Here is a 20,372-nt window from a genome sequence, read left to right as displayed (position 1 = left end):
ATGAAGTAATGTTTAAGTTGATGTAATGTTTAATTTGTATGTATTTTATGTTGATATTGAGTGTGCTGATATTTTATGCTGTAAAGCACTTTGTTATTTATATTGAAAAGTGCTATACAAATAAAGTTATTATTATTATTATTATTATTATTATTATTATTGTTATCATTTTTTTTTCTGTTCTGTTTTTTTGACTCTCCCCGAAGCTACAAGTATTCTTCCTTGAGCCTCCCTGGGTGACTTGGGGGAAACGCATGATCTTCCCTCCACCATAAGTTAGTTGTTAGATTATAAAAAACTTAGTCAATGATGTTTGAAAGTTGAATGTTGAAGATGAAATCCTGGAGTTGAATAAAGCCTTGGTTTTTCAATGTTGCTATGGATGCTGGTTAGTTACTGCAAATGGTTTATTTTTGGTAAAAGCTTACATAAGACTTGAAGAATAAAGTGATTTTGATAAATATCACTACATTAAGCTTAGATTTAGTTATGTTTTTTTTCCTGACAGATGCATTTGTCCAACATAATGTGTTCAAGGACTGTTGGAAATCCAGTTATAATTTCTGTTTTCATGGTTTCTGGCTATGATAAATGGTGAAATTTTGGCAAATTTTAGGAAAATATGCCTTCCAAGCCAGCTGGTTTGGAGGGCATGTTTTTTTTTTTTTTTAAATGGTTGTAAAATAAATACAAAACACAGTCATTTAAAATTGTATTCTCCTCCTCTATGGCAAAAAAAAAAAAAGTCCGCTGCCAAAAATTTATTTGACACCCTCTCCCCTCTCATAGATAATGAACAGTCCCTAGTCAGTTTCTCTGTTGACTGATATTGCTGCCAACCTACAGCCAAATGATATGTTAATATCAATTGGGGGGGATAAAAAAATGTCCAGGTTTCTAGCTGACACTAGCTGAGTTTTACGTCAGCCTTTTGGTCGACCGTTAGCCTCCTAGCTAACAAGGTTACTAGCTAACTATAGCCGACCCAGCCACAAATATATCCATATGTCTATTCATTCATATGTTTTTATTATTCATTTATTACTTAACCACAGAAATGGCCATCCACGATAAAGTTTGAAATGTGAAAAATGTTAATTATGATGTTACAGACAGAAACAGGGGCTAGCCAGTGCAGAAGTAGCTAGGTAAGCTAGTTCATTAGCTTGCAAACTAGCTCAGTGATATGTAATAACACCAAAAATAAGATTATGTTACTTTAGGAAAGGATAGGGGCATTCAGCTTTTTTCCATCTGTTACAGGAGAACATTAATGCTTGGCATTTGTATTTCAAAGATTTTTAGCTGTCATTTACAGCCCAATTATTCACATTCAGAGAACAGTTTTATTTTGCGAGGTCAGACCGGAAGTGTGAGCGCGGTGCTGTGGCGGTCTTGACTTTGGTCGTCTTTCATTGGGAGTGTGGACGCTCAGACTGAAGGAAGGGAGGCTTAGTGGAAACTTGAGGACATGCGGCGTCTCCTGCAAACTTTACTCAAACCAAACTTTCTGCGAGCTGAAGACAGACCCGAGGACTGAAGAATGAACTGAAGAGTGGCGGAGAGGAAGAGGAGAGGAGGGGGAGAAGAGCCGTTCACTCCCATTGATCCACTATCGAGGTATTGATTCAGGCCTGGCTTTGAAATAACACGGCTGTTGTGAGGAAGAGATTTACATTCAATTAGAAATGTCCTGACTTTAAACATCACATGGAGCTGTTTGGAGTATTTGCACCTGGGTGAAAGTGTGATGTCAGAGTTAAAATCAAAATTAAAACTGATATTGATAAATGCTGTGATTCTAATGGGGCTCAGCTAATTTGTAACTTGATACAGGCTGCAGACTTCAAAGCAAGTTTAATGCAGGACCAGTCTGTGCTTGCATAGTCTGAACTAACACACTCAGAGCTGTCACAGGAAAGGGGTTCATGTCCAACACACACACACACACACACACACACACACACGCACACACACACACACACTTACACAGAAGTAGAGGGGAAAGGTGTGTGTGTGCTGTTTCCATGAACACCAGTAGCTCACCTAATGGGAACCCAGTTCAGACATCAGTACAGAACTAATGGCCACCAGCTTTATGACCAAGACAGCTGCTTTTACTCCTACACATAAAATCAACATTGCCTGCAGCTCTGGGCTTTGAAGTTTGTAAACATGTCCTAGATGATACAGACACATACAATCTGCTTTCCCCCCTTTCCTTTACAGAATACTAAGCTGCATGTCAAACCTGCACAAAATTAAAGGGTTAAAGACTATGGAAATACCTGTAAAATCTAATGTGAAGCAGTTTAACAGCCCTGAAACACTGACTGAGAGAACTTAAGCTGTGTTTTAGGTATTGATGAACAACCGTTCTTTTCCGACGAGGCTACAACCACGTCTGGCAGCATTCCTTCATGTATTGCTCACGACCAGTGAATCAGGCCTTGATAAATCACACACCACCTCTGCACCCCTTTGTTTGTGAAAAACTTGGAGCAGGATGCACCGTCTGCCAGGGAGGCTCTCTAAAATGGGCTGTTGTCTTTGAGAAGCTTGATTTTCTGTTCATGGTTTCTGTCACAGAGAAGTCTTGTGTGGACTCTGGGGTAACTTTTAGACCGGAGTATGTTGTCCTGAGTTACGTTGTAATGTAAGGTTTATGGTGCAATACAAACAACAGCTGCGAACATTATGCAGTCCACCTGTGCTGAAACGATGTTGATCAATTGGCAGAAAATGTGTGCTTGTTTCATGTAATTTAAAACTGAATATCTTCAGGTCTTGGTCTGTTGCTCAGGCAAAACAAGCTCTTTGAGGGCATCACCTTGGACTCTCACAACTTGTGAAAGTTAATTTTCACATTTATTGACAGATTAATCAATTGATTTATTGAATAAATAATTGACAGATCAATCAAGAGTGACAGTAACCTTTAGGTTAAGCTCTAAAATCTATTGCAGCACTATCACAAACTCCAACATCAGCAGACATGTCGGATTGCTCCATCCGGCTCAAGCTTTAACAGGTAAACAGTGCACTAAAATGTGTTCCTGAAAACGTTCTAGGCAAGAAAAAGGCAATAACAGAATCATGATTCATATAGTTTGACAGTTTTGACAGTTCACATGATGGACGGCTGCGTTAGGTTGATTGGTTGTTTTCATTCAGCCGCAGTGGATTTTTGCAAATGCCATTAGAAGCAGTAAGAGGAGACAGAGGACTATGACACTGACTGTCTCATGTACTACTGCGTTAAAATAGTGAGAGTTTCAGCTGATAGACTACGACAAAGAGTTGTTTTTTAAAATATACCAATTACAGCTTTAACGTGCGGAAAGCTGGGTTTGTTTTTAAAAATTGGATCAGGACAATATTTACTGTGAGAGCGTATAAAATCGGCAACAGACAGATGTTTTGTCATACCATTTATACCGTGTTAGCTCTCCCTTTAATTTCACAAATCAGTGTGCAGGACTTCGTCATGCTAGTGTTGGATTTTACATAATTTAAGTACCTTAATCTGTCTCTTCATTTGCTGGATTAGACAAAAGCAGATGTCCCTGTCTGGTTAATATATTCATGAATTGTTGCTCAGTTGTTTTTCCAGAAAAGTGACTTTATCACGGTATATATTTGTTATTACCATATAAGACTATGGGAACGTGAGAAAAGTCACATTCAAGCTGGTGTGTCTCTGCTCTCCCAGGCACGACTAATATTTTCATCACTTTTTATTATGATTATTCGCTTCCAAAAGATTGCAAATGGTTAAAAAGACCTCCTCAGAGTTTTAGCTCTCCCTCCACCAGATGGATGTGTTCCAGATCACAGTTACAGCCAAGTTGGCAAGGGCCACCTCAAATGTGGTTTTATGATCTACAGTTAGTCCGCCACTGATGGCATGCGTGTGTGAGTTTGTGCCGACTCAAACATTTTTAAGCTACTTCCCTGGTGTTTTCTTCGTATGAGTTCTCACTCTATTGTTTCTTTGTTGCTGTCATTGTTCTCCGTAGGGTTCCTGCATTAAAGATGCAGGCTGCTGCTGCTGCTCTGACTGTGCTGAGTGTTTTCTTCAGCCTGGACTGCCTGTGTGCTCAGCGGACCAAACCAATTCAGAATGAGAAAAACGCTCAGAATGATGAGACAGAACCGAAGAAGAACCAGCCGCACATCATCTTCATCCTCACGGACGACCAGGTGTGTGTGAAAGAGTAGCTGTGAATGTCTCCTGTTAAATAATGCGCTAGCAGTAGTTACCTCTTATGTATGACAAGATATTAATCTATTACAACACCAGTATTTAAAGTACAGTATGTTATTACAACCAAGACTTCAAATATGATATGACATACGAGAATGGATGATTTCTGACATTGTGGACCACAGCTGCCGGCGATAATATCATTCAAATTATGGGGTTCCAAATATTTTAATAGTTTCATTGTGGCATGAAATTGGAAAAATATGCTGAGTCAAAATGTTTTTTCAGCAGTAAGACAGAAAAAAGTCCAGAAAACTTTTAGTATTTTCACCTTTATGAGAGAATAAACAATTAAAACCCAGATTCAATTCTGTACAAACTGATTGGAAGATCACAGATATTAATATCCGTATCAGTCGGGCTATGGTTCTGATTATTTGCTGGCGTTAAACAGCCATCACACGGCTGCTACTGTTAGGTTTTGTAATGATGCGTGCTTCCAATGACATGATTTATTGCTGCTGTTGCAACTTTTTCTTTGCTCCTCACATGAAAAAAACAAAATGTTTCACAAGGAGGTACAAGTGACAAAACAAAGGCAGGTGTCACGGTGCTGCATGAGCATGACCAAAAACTGCATGTCTCTCTCATGTAGCAACCTGAGTAAAGCACATCTCTATCAGTTATCTCAAAAAACACATGGTCAGAGATGTAAACACAAATAAATACAGTATAAAAATGACTCCTACATACAGGGAGATATAAAGAGTTGAGTAGGTATATCAGGGGTCTGTAACCTTTCTAATGACAACCATCTGGGAGACAAGTATCACATAAGAGAGAAAAGGACTCGCCAAAGTTGTATTTAAACCGTCAAGTTCATTTTGTTGCTCCAGATGGATGGGCCAAATGTTCTGTGTAAATCATCTCCGTCTGAATCCTCCCAACACAAAACCATTTCATGACTTCTAAAACAGGGCTTCAACGACATCGGCTACCACAACCCGACCATCAAGACTCCCACTCTGGACAAACTGGCGGCGGAGGGCGTGACGCTGGAGAACTACTACGTTCAGCCCATCTGCACGCCGTCACGCAGCCAGCTCATCACGGGCAGGTACAGCTGATCTTTACTGGCTTCCTGCATGAAATGTTGGCAGTTTGTCCATCTGTCTGCCATATGAGATACTGGACTGGATTTTGACACCACTTCGGGGAGTGTCTGTCTTTGAGACATTGTACGGAACAACTTGTACTTTAAACTGTTACAAACACATTCATCTGTTTTTCTCACTTGAAGTCGCATTTATTTATCTTCATTATTCATCTTCATTATTGTTTAACAGTTTGAAATCCGAAGATATTTAATTACAGTTACAAAACAAAGAAAAATAGCTATCCCCACATTGTAGAAGCTGAAACAAGGAAGTGTTTATCTTATTTTTCTCTTATGTTATTGTCAGATTGCTGTAAATAATTGTTCAATATCTTTTTACTGCGTGTTACAATAAATAGTTCCATATGACATGAGACTTGATTGATCTTCAGAAACATGCTAAATAAGAACGAGAGGCACATTTAAAATGAAGAGAGATAAAGAAATCGAACTCAAAATCAAAAGACAACCGCTCTGCTTCAGACGAGGCAGCTGCAGTGAATAATCTGATTATTGATTAGGCAGCCTAGCAGCAGCGAGGATAAACGAGTCCCCGGTTCTTCTGTGAGGCCTATTAGCAGATCCTGTGTGAGCAGTTAGTCTGGTGGAAAGCCAATAACAAGTCTTTTACTTGTTCTTCCTCCAGATATCAGATCCACACGGGACTGCAGCACTCCATTATCAGACCCAGCCAGCCGAGCTGTCTGCCTTCACACATGGACACTCTGCCTGAGAGGCTCCGTGACGCCGGCTACACCACGCATATGGTCGGGAAGTGGCACCTGGGCTTCTACAGGTGAGGTGGAGATTTCGCAGGTGGATGAGCACGACCATGTATTTCTATCCTACGCTCACTACTAACAAATACATCAATACTATGGAGTTATTAACCCAAACACTTTTTATATTCCAAACAAATCAGATGCACCCAAATCAAAAATACATATTTCCTCTTACTTGCAGTGCAGTTTATCAGTCTAGATTGTTTTGGTCTGAGTTGCCAAGTGTTGGAGATGTCTGCCTTCTCTGGAATATGATAAGACCAGATGGAACTTGACTCTGGTGCTCAAAGCACAAACTCACTGTGACTTCACAAAACATGTTTTCAGCCATAACTCAAGAATTTAAATGCGAATTATGATGAAGTTTCACCCAAATGTGTACAAAGATAAGAGGATGAAGTGATGACATTTAACTTCAATGTTCCACTAAAACACTTTTCTGGCCGTCACTTAATGTTATAGCGCAGGACAGGTTTTTTAAACACAGGTAAAGCCATTAAAAATGGGCTTTAGACTCCTTTACCATTGCTGGTAGACCAGAGCTGTGCACATGACTCTGCCTTTCTGGGTGTGTGTGTGTGTGTGTATATTTGGTGTGTCATGCTCAATGCCACAGACAGGCTGGAGAACAGGTCAGTTAACAGTAAAGAGGATCACAGAGGCCAGTGAAAATGTTATAGTGGTAACTTCTATTTATATATTGCCTACTTATTCCGTCTTTCTTTCAAACACAGTGCAGACTAATTTGGATTGATCTTTGAGCGCTGCTTGGGTGGAGACGGACGGTATTTTGGGATGGTGCATCATTGCATCTGGCCTGTAAAACAGCTAAAATTAGTGAGTTTACCCGGGTGTTGTTTTTCCATCAATGCCGATTGGAGTTGGAGCCGATAAATACCTGTGACTACTGCAGAGTCATGCAGAGTGAAAACCTTTAACATTGGATCAAAAAGCCAGATGTTAGCAGGCTTTTTGTGCAGTGGGAAAGGATCTTAATGTTGGGTGCCCACCTTGAAATTGTGCTGATTGTAAAGATCTTCTCTGCTGTCCGGGGAAGATGTGTGTGAAGCATCTATGTTTTCACAGACTTGATGTAAAATGTCAATCAATCAATCAATCAATTTTATTTATAAAGCCCAATATCACAAATCACAATTTGCCTCACAGGGCTTTACAGCATACAACATCCCTCTGTCCTTAGGACCCTCACAGCGGATAAGGAAAAACTCCCCAAAAAAACCCTTTAACGGGGAAAAAAAAACGGTAGAAACCTCAGGAAGAGCAACTGAGGAGGGATCCCTCTTCCAGGACGGACAGACGTGCAATAGATGTCGTACAGAACAGATCAGCATAATAAATTAACAGTAATCCACATGACACAATGAGAGAGAGAGAGAGAGAGAGAGAGAGAGAGAGATGCAGGTAATGACAGTATAGCTTACAACAACATTATTGAAAGTAATAATATTATAGTTATAGTTCTGGCTACTGTGGTACAATATGTTGAAAGTATGTATTAATATCTGGCAGTATACATGTGTGACAATAGTCATGTGTATAATAATGTAAGTGCAAATTAACGGTAATGTTAGTTTTTTGTAGTTTGTACTGCATATTAAAGGCACCCTGTGATGTTTTTGACCATTAGTAGCACCATGAAGCAGCGTTTTAATCCCCTTTACATTCCTGTCAGTGATTTACACTAGCAAACATGGACGTAAACAATGTAGGTTAAAAACTGTTCGCCTTTGCAGATCTTTTTGAAGAAGGAAATTAATGTTTCTTCGGTGTCGAAGATGCATTCTATGTGTTTGCGTAAAAAAAAACAGAACAAAAAAAGAACGTAAATCTAACTAGGAAAACTCCTCAGCTTAATAGCTTTGAAAACTGCTTGTGTACAGTATCTCTTTCTTCTTCCCTCCAGGAAGGCGTGCCTGCCCACCAGAAAGGGGTTTGACACTTTCTTTGGTTCCTTAACAGGAAGTGTGGATTACTACAGGTAAAACTGGATGATGATTACTATTATTATAAGAAATAACCCGGACAGATAAGAGTAATTGGTGTTTATGTTTTCATTGTCTAGTTCTTTAACTCACGTCTCCATCTGTCCCCAGTTATGGGTCCTGTGATGGCCCTGGGTTGTGTGGGTACGATCTCCATGACGACGAGGGTGTGGCGTGGGGCCAGGAAGGAAAGTACTCCACCACGCTCTTCACACAAAGAGCCCGCAAGATCCTCGAGAGTCACGACCCCACGGGCAGGCCGCTCTTCCTGCTGCTCTCCCTCCAGGTATCACGCTGAGATTTGATATCAGAAAAATGTCAATAAAAGCATCCATGTAAAGTATCTCTGGAACATGACTTAAGTTTAAGCCCCTAAAAATCATAAAGAATGTTTTATTCATGAATAATTGCAGAAAATAGGTCAAATACAACAGAGCATGACATGATTTTCAATGCTGCGTTAGTTTATGCCTCGATGTGGGAAGTCAGAAATGTTGGAATAATGTTGAGGCCACATTAAAGTGTTTGTTTTCCTATGAGCATCAGAAACATATTACAGACTGTGTGGCCCACATTGACCTTAAACCATTTAATTAAAAGCATTCAGAAAAGAGGGTAAAAGAGTTTAAACACAGAAGAGTGATATTTGTTTATTGTTGATTTTTGTGGGCAGCCATGTTTATTTCATGTGAAGTTATAGGCTGAGGGGTTTGAGGCAATCTAGCTGATGCCCTGACAAGGAACAGCAAAACAAAGGGTTGTTTCATTTTAAATGTTCCCGAGTAGGAAGCAGAGAACACTGAGTTCCAACTGACTCATTGTAAGGGTTGTGGGGCATTCTGGGAAATTTAGGAAATGACTAACTGAAGTAGAAGTGGATGAAAAGGATGAGTAAAGTGAGTTAGCTAAACAAAATAACATTAACAATATTGGTTTGACAGTATTGGCATATCTAAAAAAAATGTATTTCACTTTATTAAATAAACTATGGTCATACCATGATACGATATATACATAATGTTTTCCTCCAGGCAGTTCACACTCCTCTACAGACTCCCAAGTCCTACATCTACCCCTACCGTGACATGGCGAACGTTGCCAGGAGGAAGTTTGCTGCCATGGTGTCCACAGTGGACGAAGCGGTCCGAAATGTAACCTATGCTCTGAGAAAGTATGGATACTACAGGAACAGCGTCATCATCTTCTCTACTGACAATGGTGCCCAGCCTTTCACAGGAGGGAGCAACTGGCCACTGCGAGGCCGAAAGGTACTCATAACCTCTCACATTTTGTACATAAATTTTACTGCTTACAGTCAGACTCGCTGGCACATTAATATATGAACATACCATATGTGGAGAACATGCTAACCTTAAAGGGATAGTTCAACATTTTGGCAAATTCGCCTATTGCCGTAATCCCTATAGTCATATGAGTAGGTACATTACCTTTAATTGTCAGTGTGTGCTGTTCTGAGATCGGTGGGACAGAGCTGCCCGCTGAAATGGAGGTGAACGGTACAGGTCCCTCTCTCCCTCAAAACTAATCAAATACACCATCAAATGACTCCAAAACGCTCTAGTGGACAACACATGGCTTGCGCATTCCCCACGCTATGAAATAATAATGTATAATTAAGTAACATTACGACACACAAAGCAAATACTTGGAACTACTTTCTTGAGTAAACCACTGGGCGGAGTGACACAATGCGCAGCTGAGACAGTGCCGTTGTTATTGCTTGTAGCCATTTGCGGTATCGTCAGCTGGACACACCAGAAGGTTTGAGGAAAGTTTACAAGTGCTTTTGTAAATCATGGTTTACACATGTATTGTAAAAGGTTGCGGTAACAAGCTGAAGACATGGAGCAGAGTGAAGTTTCACGTAGTTCCAACCAGTAATACGGACAGGATGAAACAATGGCTATTTGTGCTGGACATCGACCCCAACACGCCTGTGGAAATGGTCTGGAAAATGTTTGTTTGCTCCAACCATTTTTTACCAGAGGACTACACTGAAAGGATGGAGCGCAGAAGCTCAGGAATGGTTCAAACGCTTTTCTTGAAAGATACTGTCATACCATCTGTCGGCATCACAAAATGAGCAGAAGTGGTAAGTGATCGCTGTGTATTTCGCTCACCAATCCCTCTGCTGTAACGTTACCTCCATGTTGAGTAACATAAGCCTACAACCCAAGCATGGTAAATAAGGCTAAAATGCAAATGTTGTTGTGGTTATGTTATGGATAAGTGCTTGCCCAGAGCATATAGTGAAGTGACTGGCATTACTTCTCGTTGTTGGGAATAAACAGACTGCTAGGAAACATTTTATGTTGTTGTTCCCTCAGGAGTTGTGGTGATTTATGAGTGTGGAGTTAGCATGTTCTCCCCGTGTTCCGGTGATTATTTTGAGGCGTACTCTATATTTATATTGCACAGGTGTACCTAATAAAGTGGCCAGTAAGCCCCACATTTACACCACCGTCTCTGGGTCTCCCCTCAGCCCCTGGTTGCTCAGCAGCCTCAACCTCTCTTCTTGCTCTCTCTTCTTCCAAAACCTGTAACTCTTCCTCTGTATATTCTGGCTTCTTCTCAACAAACTTGTTGTTTTGATGACGGGAGTAACTGCACTAAACATAAGCTGTTTGAAATCACTCCGCCCAGCAAGTACTGTATGTCTGGAATGTAGTTCCGGCTCTGCATTTGGCTTCAAAACAACTCTGTCTCGTAATATTACATTATTATTTCATAGCGTGGTGAATGTGTAAGCTACAAATTGTCCACAAGAGCGTTTTGGAGTCATTTGATGGTGTATTTGATTAGTTTTGAGGGAGAGAGGGACCTGTACTGTTCACCTCCATTTCAGCGGGCAGCTCTGCCCCACCGATCTCAGAACAGCACGCACTGACAATTAAAAGTAATGTACCTACTCATATGACTATAGGGATTACGGCAATAGGCGAATTTGCCAAAATGTCGAACTATCCCTTTAAAATACTTACGTGTCTGACAGTGTAGAGCTGAGCTTGACAAGCTGAGTTTAAGTGAACACTATACAGATAAACCCTTTGATTTTTGTAACAACATGGCCTTTCCTTTTAGCCCCATAAGTGATAAAGATCTTAGGACAAAGGAGATATTAATTCAGCAATTGTTGAAGGTGGTTACAAACTTTTAGTCTTTTACCTGTGAAACATTTTAAGTTACATTTTGGTCTCTTGTCCACACAAGTAGACACGTTTTAGGTTACTAAAACCAAGATATTTTAAAGCTATAGTGCGTAACTTCTGTCGCCTCCCAGCGGATAATGCATTATTACAACTAATAAGCCGGCGGCACTTCTATGTACACAGAGTAACACTCGCCACACAGCGTGTACACAGAGTAACACTCACTACACACCGTGTACACAATGCTACACACCGTGCACACAATGCTACACAACGTGGCGAACACCAGGCTGCTAACATTACATTACGTTCATAGCACCATTTCCAAGAAAATAATAAAGTACTAGGTCCAGTACATGTAACAGCAACACATACTACTCATAATATAATTATAAACCAAGTCACTTACTTACCCAACAGCAGCAAGGCAACATCGGTGTCTGCCCTCAGCCCAATTTCTTCCTTCAGGGCTCTCCACCGAGGAAAAGTGACGCCAATACAAATCCTTGTTTGCCTTCTCCGTTGGTCACTTTCCTTCTTTGCTAATAGACCTTCAGCCAAACGTCCAGGCCTTTTCTTTGTGGTAAGATCCACTTCTGAACCGTGTCTCGGCCGCTTCTCCGCCACGTTGCTTTCTCTTTCTACCTGCGCTCTACCTCTTGCTGTGACACTCTCCGCTCGTCCTCCCCCTCCCTTCTTGTTGTGAGGAAGCATTTCCTGTGCGCCAGCGCGGGAATGTCGCCGGTCTACACGCATACTAAAAATGATATATATTGAAAAATACAGCGAGATGTTAGAGGAGCTGATCGGCTTAATCAGCATTGTGTAATCTCCTCTAGTAGTGGCTTGGGTGAAACGGACATTTACAGACCTGTAGAAGTTATGCACTATAGCTTTAAAATGACATCTAAGAGGTAGATTTGTCAAAACTCCGGCTACATTGTATCTGTTTGGCACAAGAGGCAACCTCGGGGACTAAAAAATGAAGCCAACACCAAGTGCCAAAACTGCAGTTCTTCTAATGGCCACATGGGGCTGGCTCCAGAAGCCAGTCAATCCCGATAGACCTCCATGTTAAAATGCCTGACTTTACAGCAGAAATAAACATGTTAACAGCCTGGTACATAAAACGGTTTTGGTCTCCATAGTTAACTTCCCCATTCATGACAGCTGTATGGGAGGTGAATTTTTACATAACCCACTTGTTTGCATTGTAAATATGGTCACTACTGGCTCCAAACAACCAAGGTGGCAACAGCCAAAAGGCCGAACTTGAGGCTTCAAAACAGAAGTCCACTGACCAATTGGTGACGTCACAATAGCTGTGCCCATTATGTTTTATGTAAACATGTAAAACAGAGCGTTTTGGAAAACGATGTCATCTTCTCAACTCGCGCATGCCCATTGTTGCTTTGTGTAATGAGCTTGAAACAATAACAACGATGGGCTGCCCGCTTGTTTACGTTTTTTTGGACCGCTCATTCTAAAGCAGGGATGTCCAACATACAGCCAGCAGGCTAGAACGGGCCTGCCATAGGGTCTAGTCTGACCCACTGGGTGACTTTACTCACCTAATGATGTACTTTTGAAGGCTAAGAGGTGCCAGGTTTCAGGAGCAGTTTAAACAGTGAGTAGATACTTTATGTAAAATGTTGCTTCGAAGGCTTCCACCCTGACCAGAATACAGTTCTCTCCAAGAACATTGAATACTTTTTGTGGTCATATTTAAAGATATTAAACACTGTGCAAAATATTGTCAAACAGCAGCTTCAGAATAAAAGAATCTGTATCAGACTTCCAACTTGAAACGATACTGGTGGAACCCGACTGCTAAGGCACTGCCAAAACTTTTGATTTGTAAATGGTTTGTAAGACAGGTGATAAATCAACCTGCTTCCTCAATAGCTTCAACTTTAGTTTTGTGTTTTGATGCCAGCATTACACGTAATGACAGTGAGTGGTAGACAGACTGAATTTGAATGTTTGTATGTCTTTACACTAAAAAAAAGGGAACCTTTTGAAGTGTGGTTATTATCCAACGGTTTTACTGGTCCGGCCCAATGGAAATCAAATCGGGCTGGATGTGGCCCATGAACTAAAAGAATTTTGACACCCCTGGTCTAAAGACTACTTTACACTAAAAGTTAGGACTGCTGCACCACCTCACAGACAAAGGGAGGCATCTGCTGCACCTTGTGTTATTTGCTTTGCCTCGGCCTCTGTGGTTTAAAGTCTGACAGAAAGGACAGTTTTGGGTCATCAGGACTGGTTGAACAATCAAATAGCAGGACAGTTTTGAGAGTGAGATTGTTGTTGACGAGCGCGCGTGTCCAGAGCATTACTTTTATCTAGGAGTGAGCTCCTTCATACTTGTATCAAAGGAAAAACAATGGTAATGAGATCTCCAATAGGTGTTTTTAAAAAGTAACAATAGTCTGTGCACTTTACGACCTTTGCAACAAGTGAAGACTGCGGGAGACAGCTTACGTGGGCAAGAGTTTGGAGTCATCCTTGTGTTCTGGTGTGTAATTTGTTAAACGAAGGTTGTGTGGATAGAATAATTTTCAAAAACAGAAGGGGGACATATCCGTAACATTATCCTACCCCCATACTAATGAGAATGGCATTACAAACTGTTAAACTTCCTGACTGTGTTTCCAGGGTACGTATTGGGAAGGTGGAATCCGTGGAGTGGCGTTCGTGCACAGCCCCCTGTTAAAACGCAGGAGACGGGTCTCCAAGGCTCTAATGCACATCACTGACTGGTTCCCCACACTGGTGGGCCTGGCCGGGGGAAACACCAGCCAGGTCAGTGAAACAATATTTTTGCAATTTCTCCTTTTTCCTACTTGATGCTTTCTGATCCCTGTCAGTATAAGAGAGTAGGTACCACAGAAGAGGCACTCTCACTGAGTGCATTACTAACCATTTTATTGTGCTGTAAAACAGACGAGTTTTAGGGATGCAGCCACCCAAGCTCCTGATACAAGCAATCACTTTACTGTAAGACAGTCCAGAGTACACTGGATTTATATTCTGTATGTTTTCCTAGTTGTCTCAGCAAATTTTACTCTGCTAGAGTCCTGTGGTAACTTGACTCGCTCAGTGTCTCCCACGGATTTCATGTTCATGCACGAGTTTATTTGTTGTCATGGTTGGAGCTGAATGAGGAGCTCCATCTACATTAATCTTCAGTTTGGCCTCCGAAGTTCAGGTTACAGTGCTCCTGTAAAACTGTCTGTATTTGCTATCATGTAGATAAGTGTGCTCTTGACCTATCACGATAAGTGCAGTGTTTCTAGACAACTGGCTACATAGACGCTTTGTGTTTTAGTTCAGACGTAAATATTACTTTTATTGGCACGTCAATGCAGTGTGTGTACAGCTCCCAAATAGCTTTGTTGGCATCGTATGTGAGTAGGTTTCCATTGCCAAAGCAGATAAACAAGGCTATCTTGGCTACAATCAAGACAGTATCTGACTAATCCAGGAACTCGGTAGCGTCTGTTACCAAAGGAAATTTATTATCATTTATTCCTGTGTGGTAAAATGAAGTAAGACTGTTGTCAGAGTTCCACAGTACTTAATTGCACACATAAAAGGGCTCTCTCATTAGTCTGCATATGACTTGATGTGTCTATTCTCTGTGATATGAGTGCACTTATTTCCCTCTTAGAGTCATGGGCTGGATGGTTTTGATGTTTGGCCCGCCATCAGTGAAGGGAAGGAGTCACCTCGTCAGGAGATCCTTCACAACATTGACCCTCTGCACAAACCTCACGCTCAAACCATGAGCTGGGATGTCAGCGCAGAGGAACCCTTAGGTAACTACCAGAAGTTGGTGTACTCAGAGAGCTACTTCTGTACTCAGGTTACGAGGTGTCAGTGCATCTTATTTATGAGTATAATCTGTTTTTCCACTCTCACAGAAATATTTGTATGAATTATTTCCTTTAACTTCTTACCAAGGACCATCATCAGGTCAACATATTTTGCTTTATGACCAGATACCTGCAGAACGTATAGTATTAAGCCTCAGCTGTACTTTGTGTTTAGTGCAAATTAGCTAATGTTAGCATGCTCATACATAAAACTAAGATGGTGAATGTGGTAAACATGGAACGTCACAGAGCCACTAGCATGTCTACAGGCTCTTCTTGTTAACACATGCAAACACCATGGAGGGAGATACTCTTGAAACATGCTTGCAGAGTGAGAATTTAAGAAAACAATGCAAAGAACTAGGAAAAGAATTAAATATACGTAAGGAGGACAGGAAAATTGAAGTAATATAAAAGTCAAAGCAAATAAAGAGACATTTGGTGCTAAGAGAAGATGGTATGGTAAGATAAGTTAATGGGGTGGTAAAAAGGGATGTATAGAATAAAGACATGTAAGCAGTAGCACCTCTTACAGATACCTAAGTGACATAAAAATTGAATAATGTAAAAACAATATCTGCCAGGGATCTTGTACAACATCAATGAAGGTTAAAGAAGCGTGTATTCCTCATTCATCAAACCTGTTTCTCTTTGATTTATCAGTAGTCAAAGGCCCAAAGAATCCAAAGAATAAGAGGATCCTGATGCAGAAACCAAAGCAGAAGTCAGCATTCAAGTTGAAGAAACCTCCAACATTTCCCCATCCTGCTGCTAAGCCTCATCCCAAACCTAAATCCAAGAAACTTCCCAAACTGAAGCTTAAACCCCTCCCAAAGTCAAAACTCAAACCCAAACCTAAACCCAAACCCAAACCCACCACCAAAGTTTACCCTCAGAAGCAGAGACAGTCACATTACAAACCTCCTCTGGAGTCCCACTACAGCGGTGCTCCATCAGCAAAAGGAACATCTCACCCTAAAACTCAGCCTCATATCAAATCACGTTTAAAGTCGAAATCCAGGCGCAACATATCCCAGAAACAGAACCTGTCCAGGGAAAGACCACCTCAACCAAAATCCAAGACAAAGCTCAAAGTACATTTAAAGTCAAAGTCCAGGCGGACATTATTCCAACACCAGAACATGTCCCATCCGGTGCCCCAGTTAAGTTTCCAGCCAGTGTGGGATGCATCGGTCCAGGCTGCCATCAGAGTTGGAGACTGGAAGCTGCTAACAGGAGACCCAGGCCATGGAGACTGGGTCCCCCCACAGGTACTGCAACGCATTTAGACCCATTTTAGTAGGATTATTTTAACTCTACTGTTTGAACTGATCATGAAGAACATAACTAACTGCACATTTTGATCCTCAGGTACTTCCCACTCTCCCTGGTCGCTGGTGGAACCTTGAACGTGCTGTCTCATCGAGACCCAAATCCTCCACGCTCAAGAACATCTGGTTGTTCAACATCACGGCCGACCCGTGTGAGCGGCAGGACCTGGCAGACCAGAGACCAGATGTGGTCCAGCAGCTGATGGCCCGACTCGCCTACTACAACCGAACAGCCGTGCCGGTTTATTTTCCTCCTGACGACCCTCGGGCCGATCCCAGCCAGCACAGTGGAGCCTGGGAACCTTGGGTGGAAGAAGAGGAGGACGAGGAGGGAAAATATAATGGAGTGTACAAGAAGGGTAAGAGCGGTAAAAAGAAGAGGAAGAAGCCAAAGTGCCCGTTGTGCGAGCTGCGGTCGTTCTTTTTGAAACTCAACACCAGGATGATGTCTAATCGGATCTGAGGTGTCAGCCTCAACCTGGAGCCATAAAATGATTGTGTCAAAGACTTTAATGTTTTTAAATATTTATACATTAAAACATCTTCGCTTCCTACGTGAAAAAAAAGTGGTAACCGATAATTCCACTGCGTTCAGTTGAAGCGAACTTCTTTCTGAAGCATGTCCTTTCACTGGCTTCACTTTTCCACGTTCCTCTAAAAATCAAGTGAAAAGAGTCAAATATCTCGTCTTAGATCTGAGGTGACATCGACAGTCCAGCTGGATCAGTAAGAACCTCACACATAAAGGCCCAGACACACCAAACCGACTTCAAAGAATTAGCAGCAACAAAGACCTTCTGCTGCATTGCCTCATGTTGACTGTGTCTTGGCCTTAAGGTTGCGCATGAACACACTGCAAGGACTTCATCCAACAACCAAGCAGCATGAACCTTCTGCGCATGCGTGACAGCAAATAACTCTCCACACTAGCAGACGGCGGTAGTCTGTATTCATCATTCAAAAAGGGAAACCGGAAGACCGTCTGGATGCTAGTTAGCCAGTTAGCACATTAGCAACACAAACCAGTGTTGACAGAACAGAGCATATTTACCGTGCACCAATGAACAATAACACAAACCATCACAAACTGTTTTAGCTAAAGAGCTCAATGCCTAAAGAAAAATAATCTTAAGTAACAAGTTTGTTTTGGTCTCACTGCCTCTTGACTTTAGTTCTTTGTTTACTTTCCTCACTTCTGTTTCTCTGCTCATGTGCTGAGCAGAACTGCCAATCAGAGTTACTTCATTCACCGACGGGCTCCGCATTCGCCAACATCGATTCAGTTTGCTGAATGGTAGGAAAGAAAGCTGCCGCAAATTAGGGCCACAGACGTTCACCAATGGCCCCAACATTGACCAACGCCTGACTGTTGGCTTGGTGTTTCAGGGCCTTAAGACTCAATTCAGGCTTTTCATTGACTTTTAAAGGGTCGGTTCACTCAAATCATCACAAATTTTCTGACTTATCCCTCATAATATGTGATCATCCAGATACTGTAGATTCACTTTTATTTGCCAAGCTTTTAAGAGCAGTTGTTGCCAAGATTTCTGTTGTTAACCGTTGTTTCCAATGTAAACTGCTGACTGGTGCATTGTTTTTGGAAAGAGGCTTTGTTGTTGAGATGGGAGCAGAGATAATCAGACGCCAGTCATACTTGGCAAGATATTGCTAACTGCAGGTAAATGTATTTGTGACTTGGATGAACTGACCCTTTAAATTCTGGTGGTAAGGTGGTTTTACTGTTGTGACGGCTGTTACAGTTTTCTGCACCGTCACCTGATTTATGTGATTTTATAAATTGTGTGTCCACTGTTTCCTCATTATTGTCTGTTATCCTTTTTTATTTGGTCTCACTCACAAACTGACAGAGTTCTTGATACAAGGACCGACACTGTGTGACAGTAAGATGTATTTTTACACTGTAAATAATTTATGTTTTCTAACTTTGAGCAGAATGGACCAGAATCTGTTTTAACAGAGGTTTCATACTTAAACATCCCAGATGTGGGTTTTGAGACAAATGTTTACTTTTTACAGTCAAAGTGCATGATTGTGATAATTATTTCTATAATAATGTAACTATTTTTATTTGTTTTTCCTGGTCACATGCGACAAAAAAGGACAAGGTTTTAATATTTTCACATTTTTTGTAGCACAACCCAGTGAATACAGATGTTTCTAATATTTGTTGTCAGATACATGTTGTATACATGTGTTGGTTTTCTTGATATGTTACTGTGGCTGAAACAGGCCTTTGGATACTGTGGCTGTTTGAATGTATTGCTAATAGCAAGGATATTTCGACTATGAATTTACAGTATTGTGTTTTTAATTCACTACATGCTACTGTGAACAGCAGAAACTGTCTCATGAACAGGTTATTTAACAACTTATTTAGCCCTATATGAGACTAACACAATATTAATATTTCAATATTTGTAAGCATTTTCATGACAATAAGTGACAAAATCCTACAAGAGAGCCTTTTTTAAAAATACAGCATTTTACTTCTAACAAGTTTCGTTTTTAAGGATAGTTCACCCTAAAATCAAAATATTATTTTCCCTCTTGCCTGTAGTGCTATAAATCAATCTAAAGTGTCTTGGGAGGAACTATTTTCTTTCTACCTGCCAACCACATCATCCCACAGAAGGAAGCGTGCATCTACTGCTAGCTCATCTAGCATCACAGCTCAGCTAAGGAGGACACTAGTAATCTGTACATCTCGCACGAGCATGAGCCTCTCGTTTATGAGATGCACGCTTCCTTTTGTGCTGTGCTTCAGTTGGCTGGTGTTGTTTGGTAGACAGAAAATAGTTCCTACCTGAAACTGCTCTCCACAAGGTCCGTGGATTATCTTCATTTACCGGGTCATGATTTCTGGAAAGAGATATTGCTGTTGAGTTTTTCAAACTTAGGTCTTTTGGCACTTAGAGCACCACAAGCCAAGTGCCATCCAGTTCTATTATGACGGAGAGAAGGCAGACATCTGAACGGCCGATATCTCCAACACTTAGCAGCTCACAATAAAACAATCTAGATTGATAATTTGCTCTACAGGTAAGAGGAAATATATGTATTTTTTATTTGGGGGTGAACTGTAACTGTCCCTTTAAGTTATTTAAACCATGTTTGCATTTGTTTTAAGGAGAAATCAAATAAATCATAAAAGAATGCGCTGAAATAAGTCAGCAGGTAAATATTTTAGGGGAAATAACCATACTGCTCTGGTTTTACCGTTCCTTCTGACACATATGTAGAGATCTCTTGACTCCAGTGAAAACAAAGTGAGCCTGTGCAACTTTCTTCTATCAACTTCACAGATGTAAAAGTCCTAATAATTTTATATTGTCAATTAAAGCTCACGTTTTCAGAAAACAGCGGGGGAAATGGACTGTTTAAGCAGAAATTTTTACCAGCATGGGAAACCTCTTTGAAGTAAGATGTTGGTTTTCTCCCCTCGAGCAAGACACCTAACCTCTAAATATTTCAGTGTATTTGCACAATATCTAACAAACCACGACTGTGGCCGCTCTGCAACAGCACCCTGTGTGAGCGTGCAGCAGAGAACTCCTGAGAACGGTTTAAATGGACGCTTGATGTCTCCACCTTGAGTAAATAAAGGATAAATAAATTTAACTGTGACCTTGTCCTTTTATGTTTACAGCATACCAATCATCAAGGTTGTTTTAGTTAAATGTTTGAATATGTTTTTGGGAATAGTCCAGGTCAAGTCACAAGTCTTCAATGGTAAATTGCAAGTCCTTGATGTCTGAATGCTGACCATTCAAATTATGCATTTGGACACTTCATTTTCAAACCTGTAGCTAACATTAAATCTT

At 41.0% G+C, this 20,372-nt stretch overlaps 1 protein-coding gene across 2 annotated transcripts; it reads left to right on the top strand.

Moving 5' to 3' along the window:
• Positions 1-1,420: 1,420 nt before the first annotated feature.
• Positions 1,421-20,169, top strand: LOC117271660 (arylsulfatase I-like). 2 transcript variants are annotated; one of them, XM_078172986.1, is made up of 11 exons: positions 1,421-1,620; positions 4,020-4,203; positions 5,185-5,324; positions 6,010-6,159; positions 8,070-8,144; positions 8,260-8,434; positions 9,180-9,416; positions 13,980-14,126; positions 14,995-15,142; positions 15,866-16,470; positions 16,571-20,169. In XM_078172986.1, the coding sequence occupies exons 2-11, from the start codon at positions 4,036-4,038 to the stop codon at positions 16,991-16,993; spliced, it is 2,268 nt and encodes a 755-aa protein (XP_078029112.1). In that variant the 5' UTR covers positions 1,421-1,620; positions 4,020-4,035; the 3' UTR covers positions 16,994-20,169. The 2 variants fall into 2 exon arrangements, with proteins under 2 accessions (XP_078029112.1, XP_033505873.2); XM_033649982.2 differs by having other exon boundaries at positions 15,863-16,470.
• Positions 20,170-20,372: the final 203 nt, after the last annotated feature.

This window comes from Epinephelus lanceolatus, chromosome 12, assembly GCF_041903045.1.
Source record: "Epinephelus lanceolatus isolate andai-2023 chromosome 12, ASM4190304v1, whole genome shotgun sequence".
Classification (NCBI taxonomy): domain Eukaryota; kingdom Metazoa; phylum Chordata; class Actinopteri; order Perciformes; family Serranidae; genus Epinephelus; species Epinephelus lanceolatus.
Note: the sequence above shows the minus strand (reverse complement) of the source record. Positions and strands in the feature narration are given on the sequence as shown.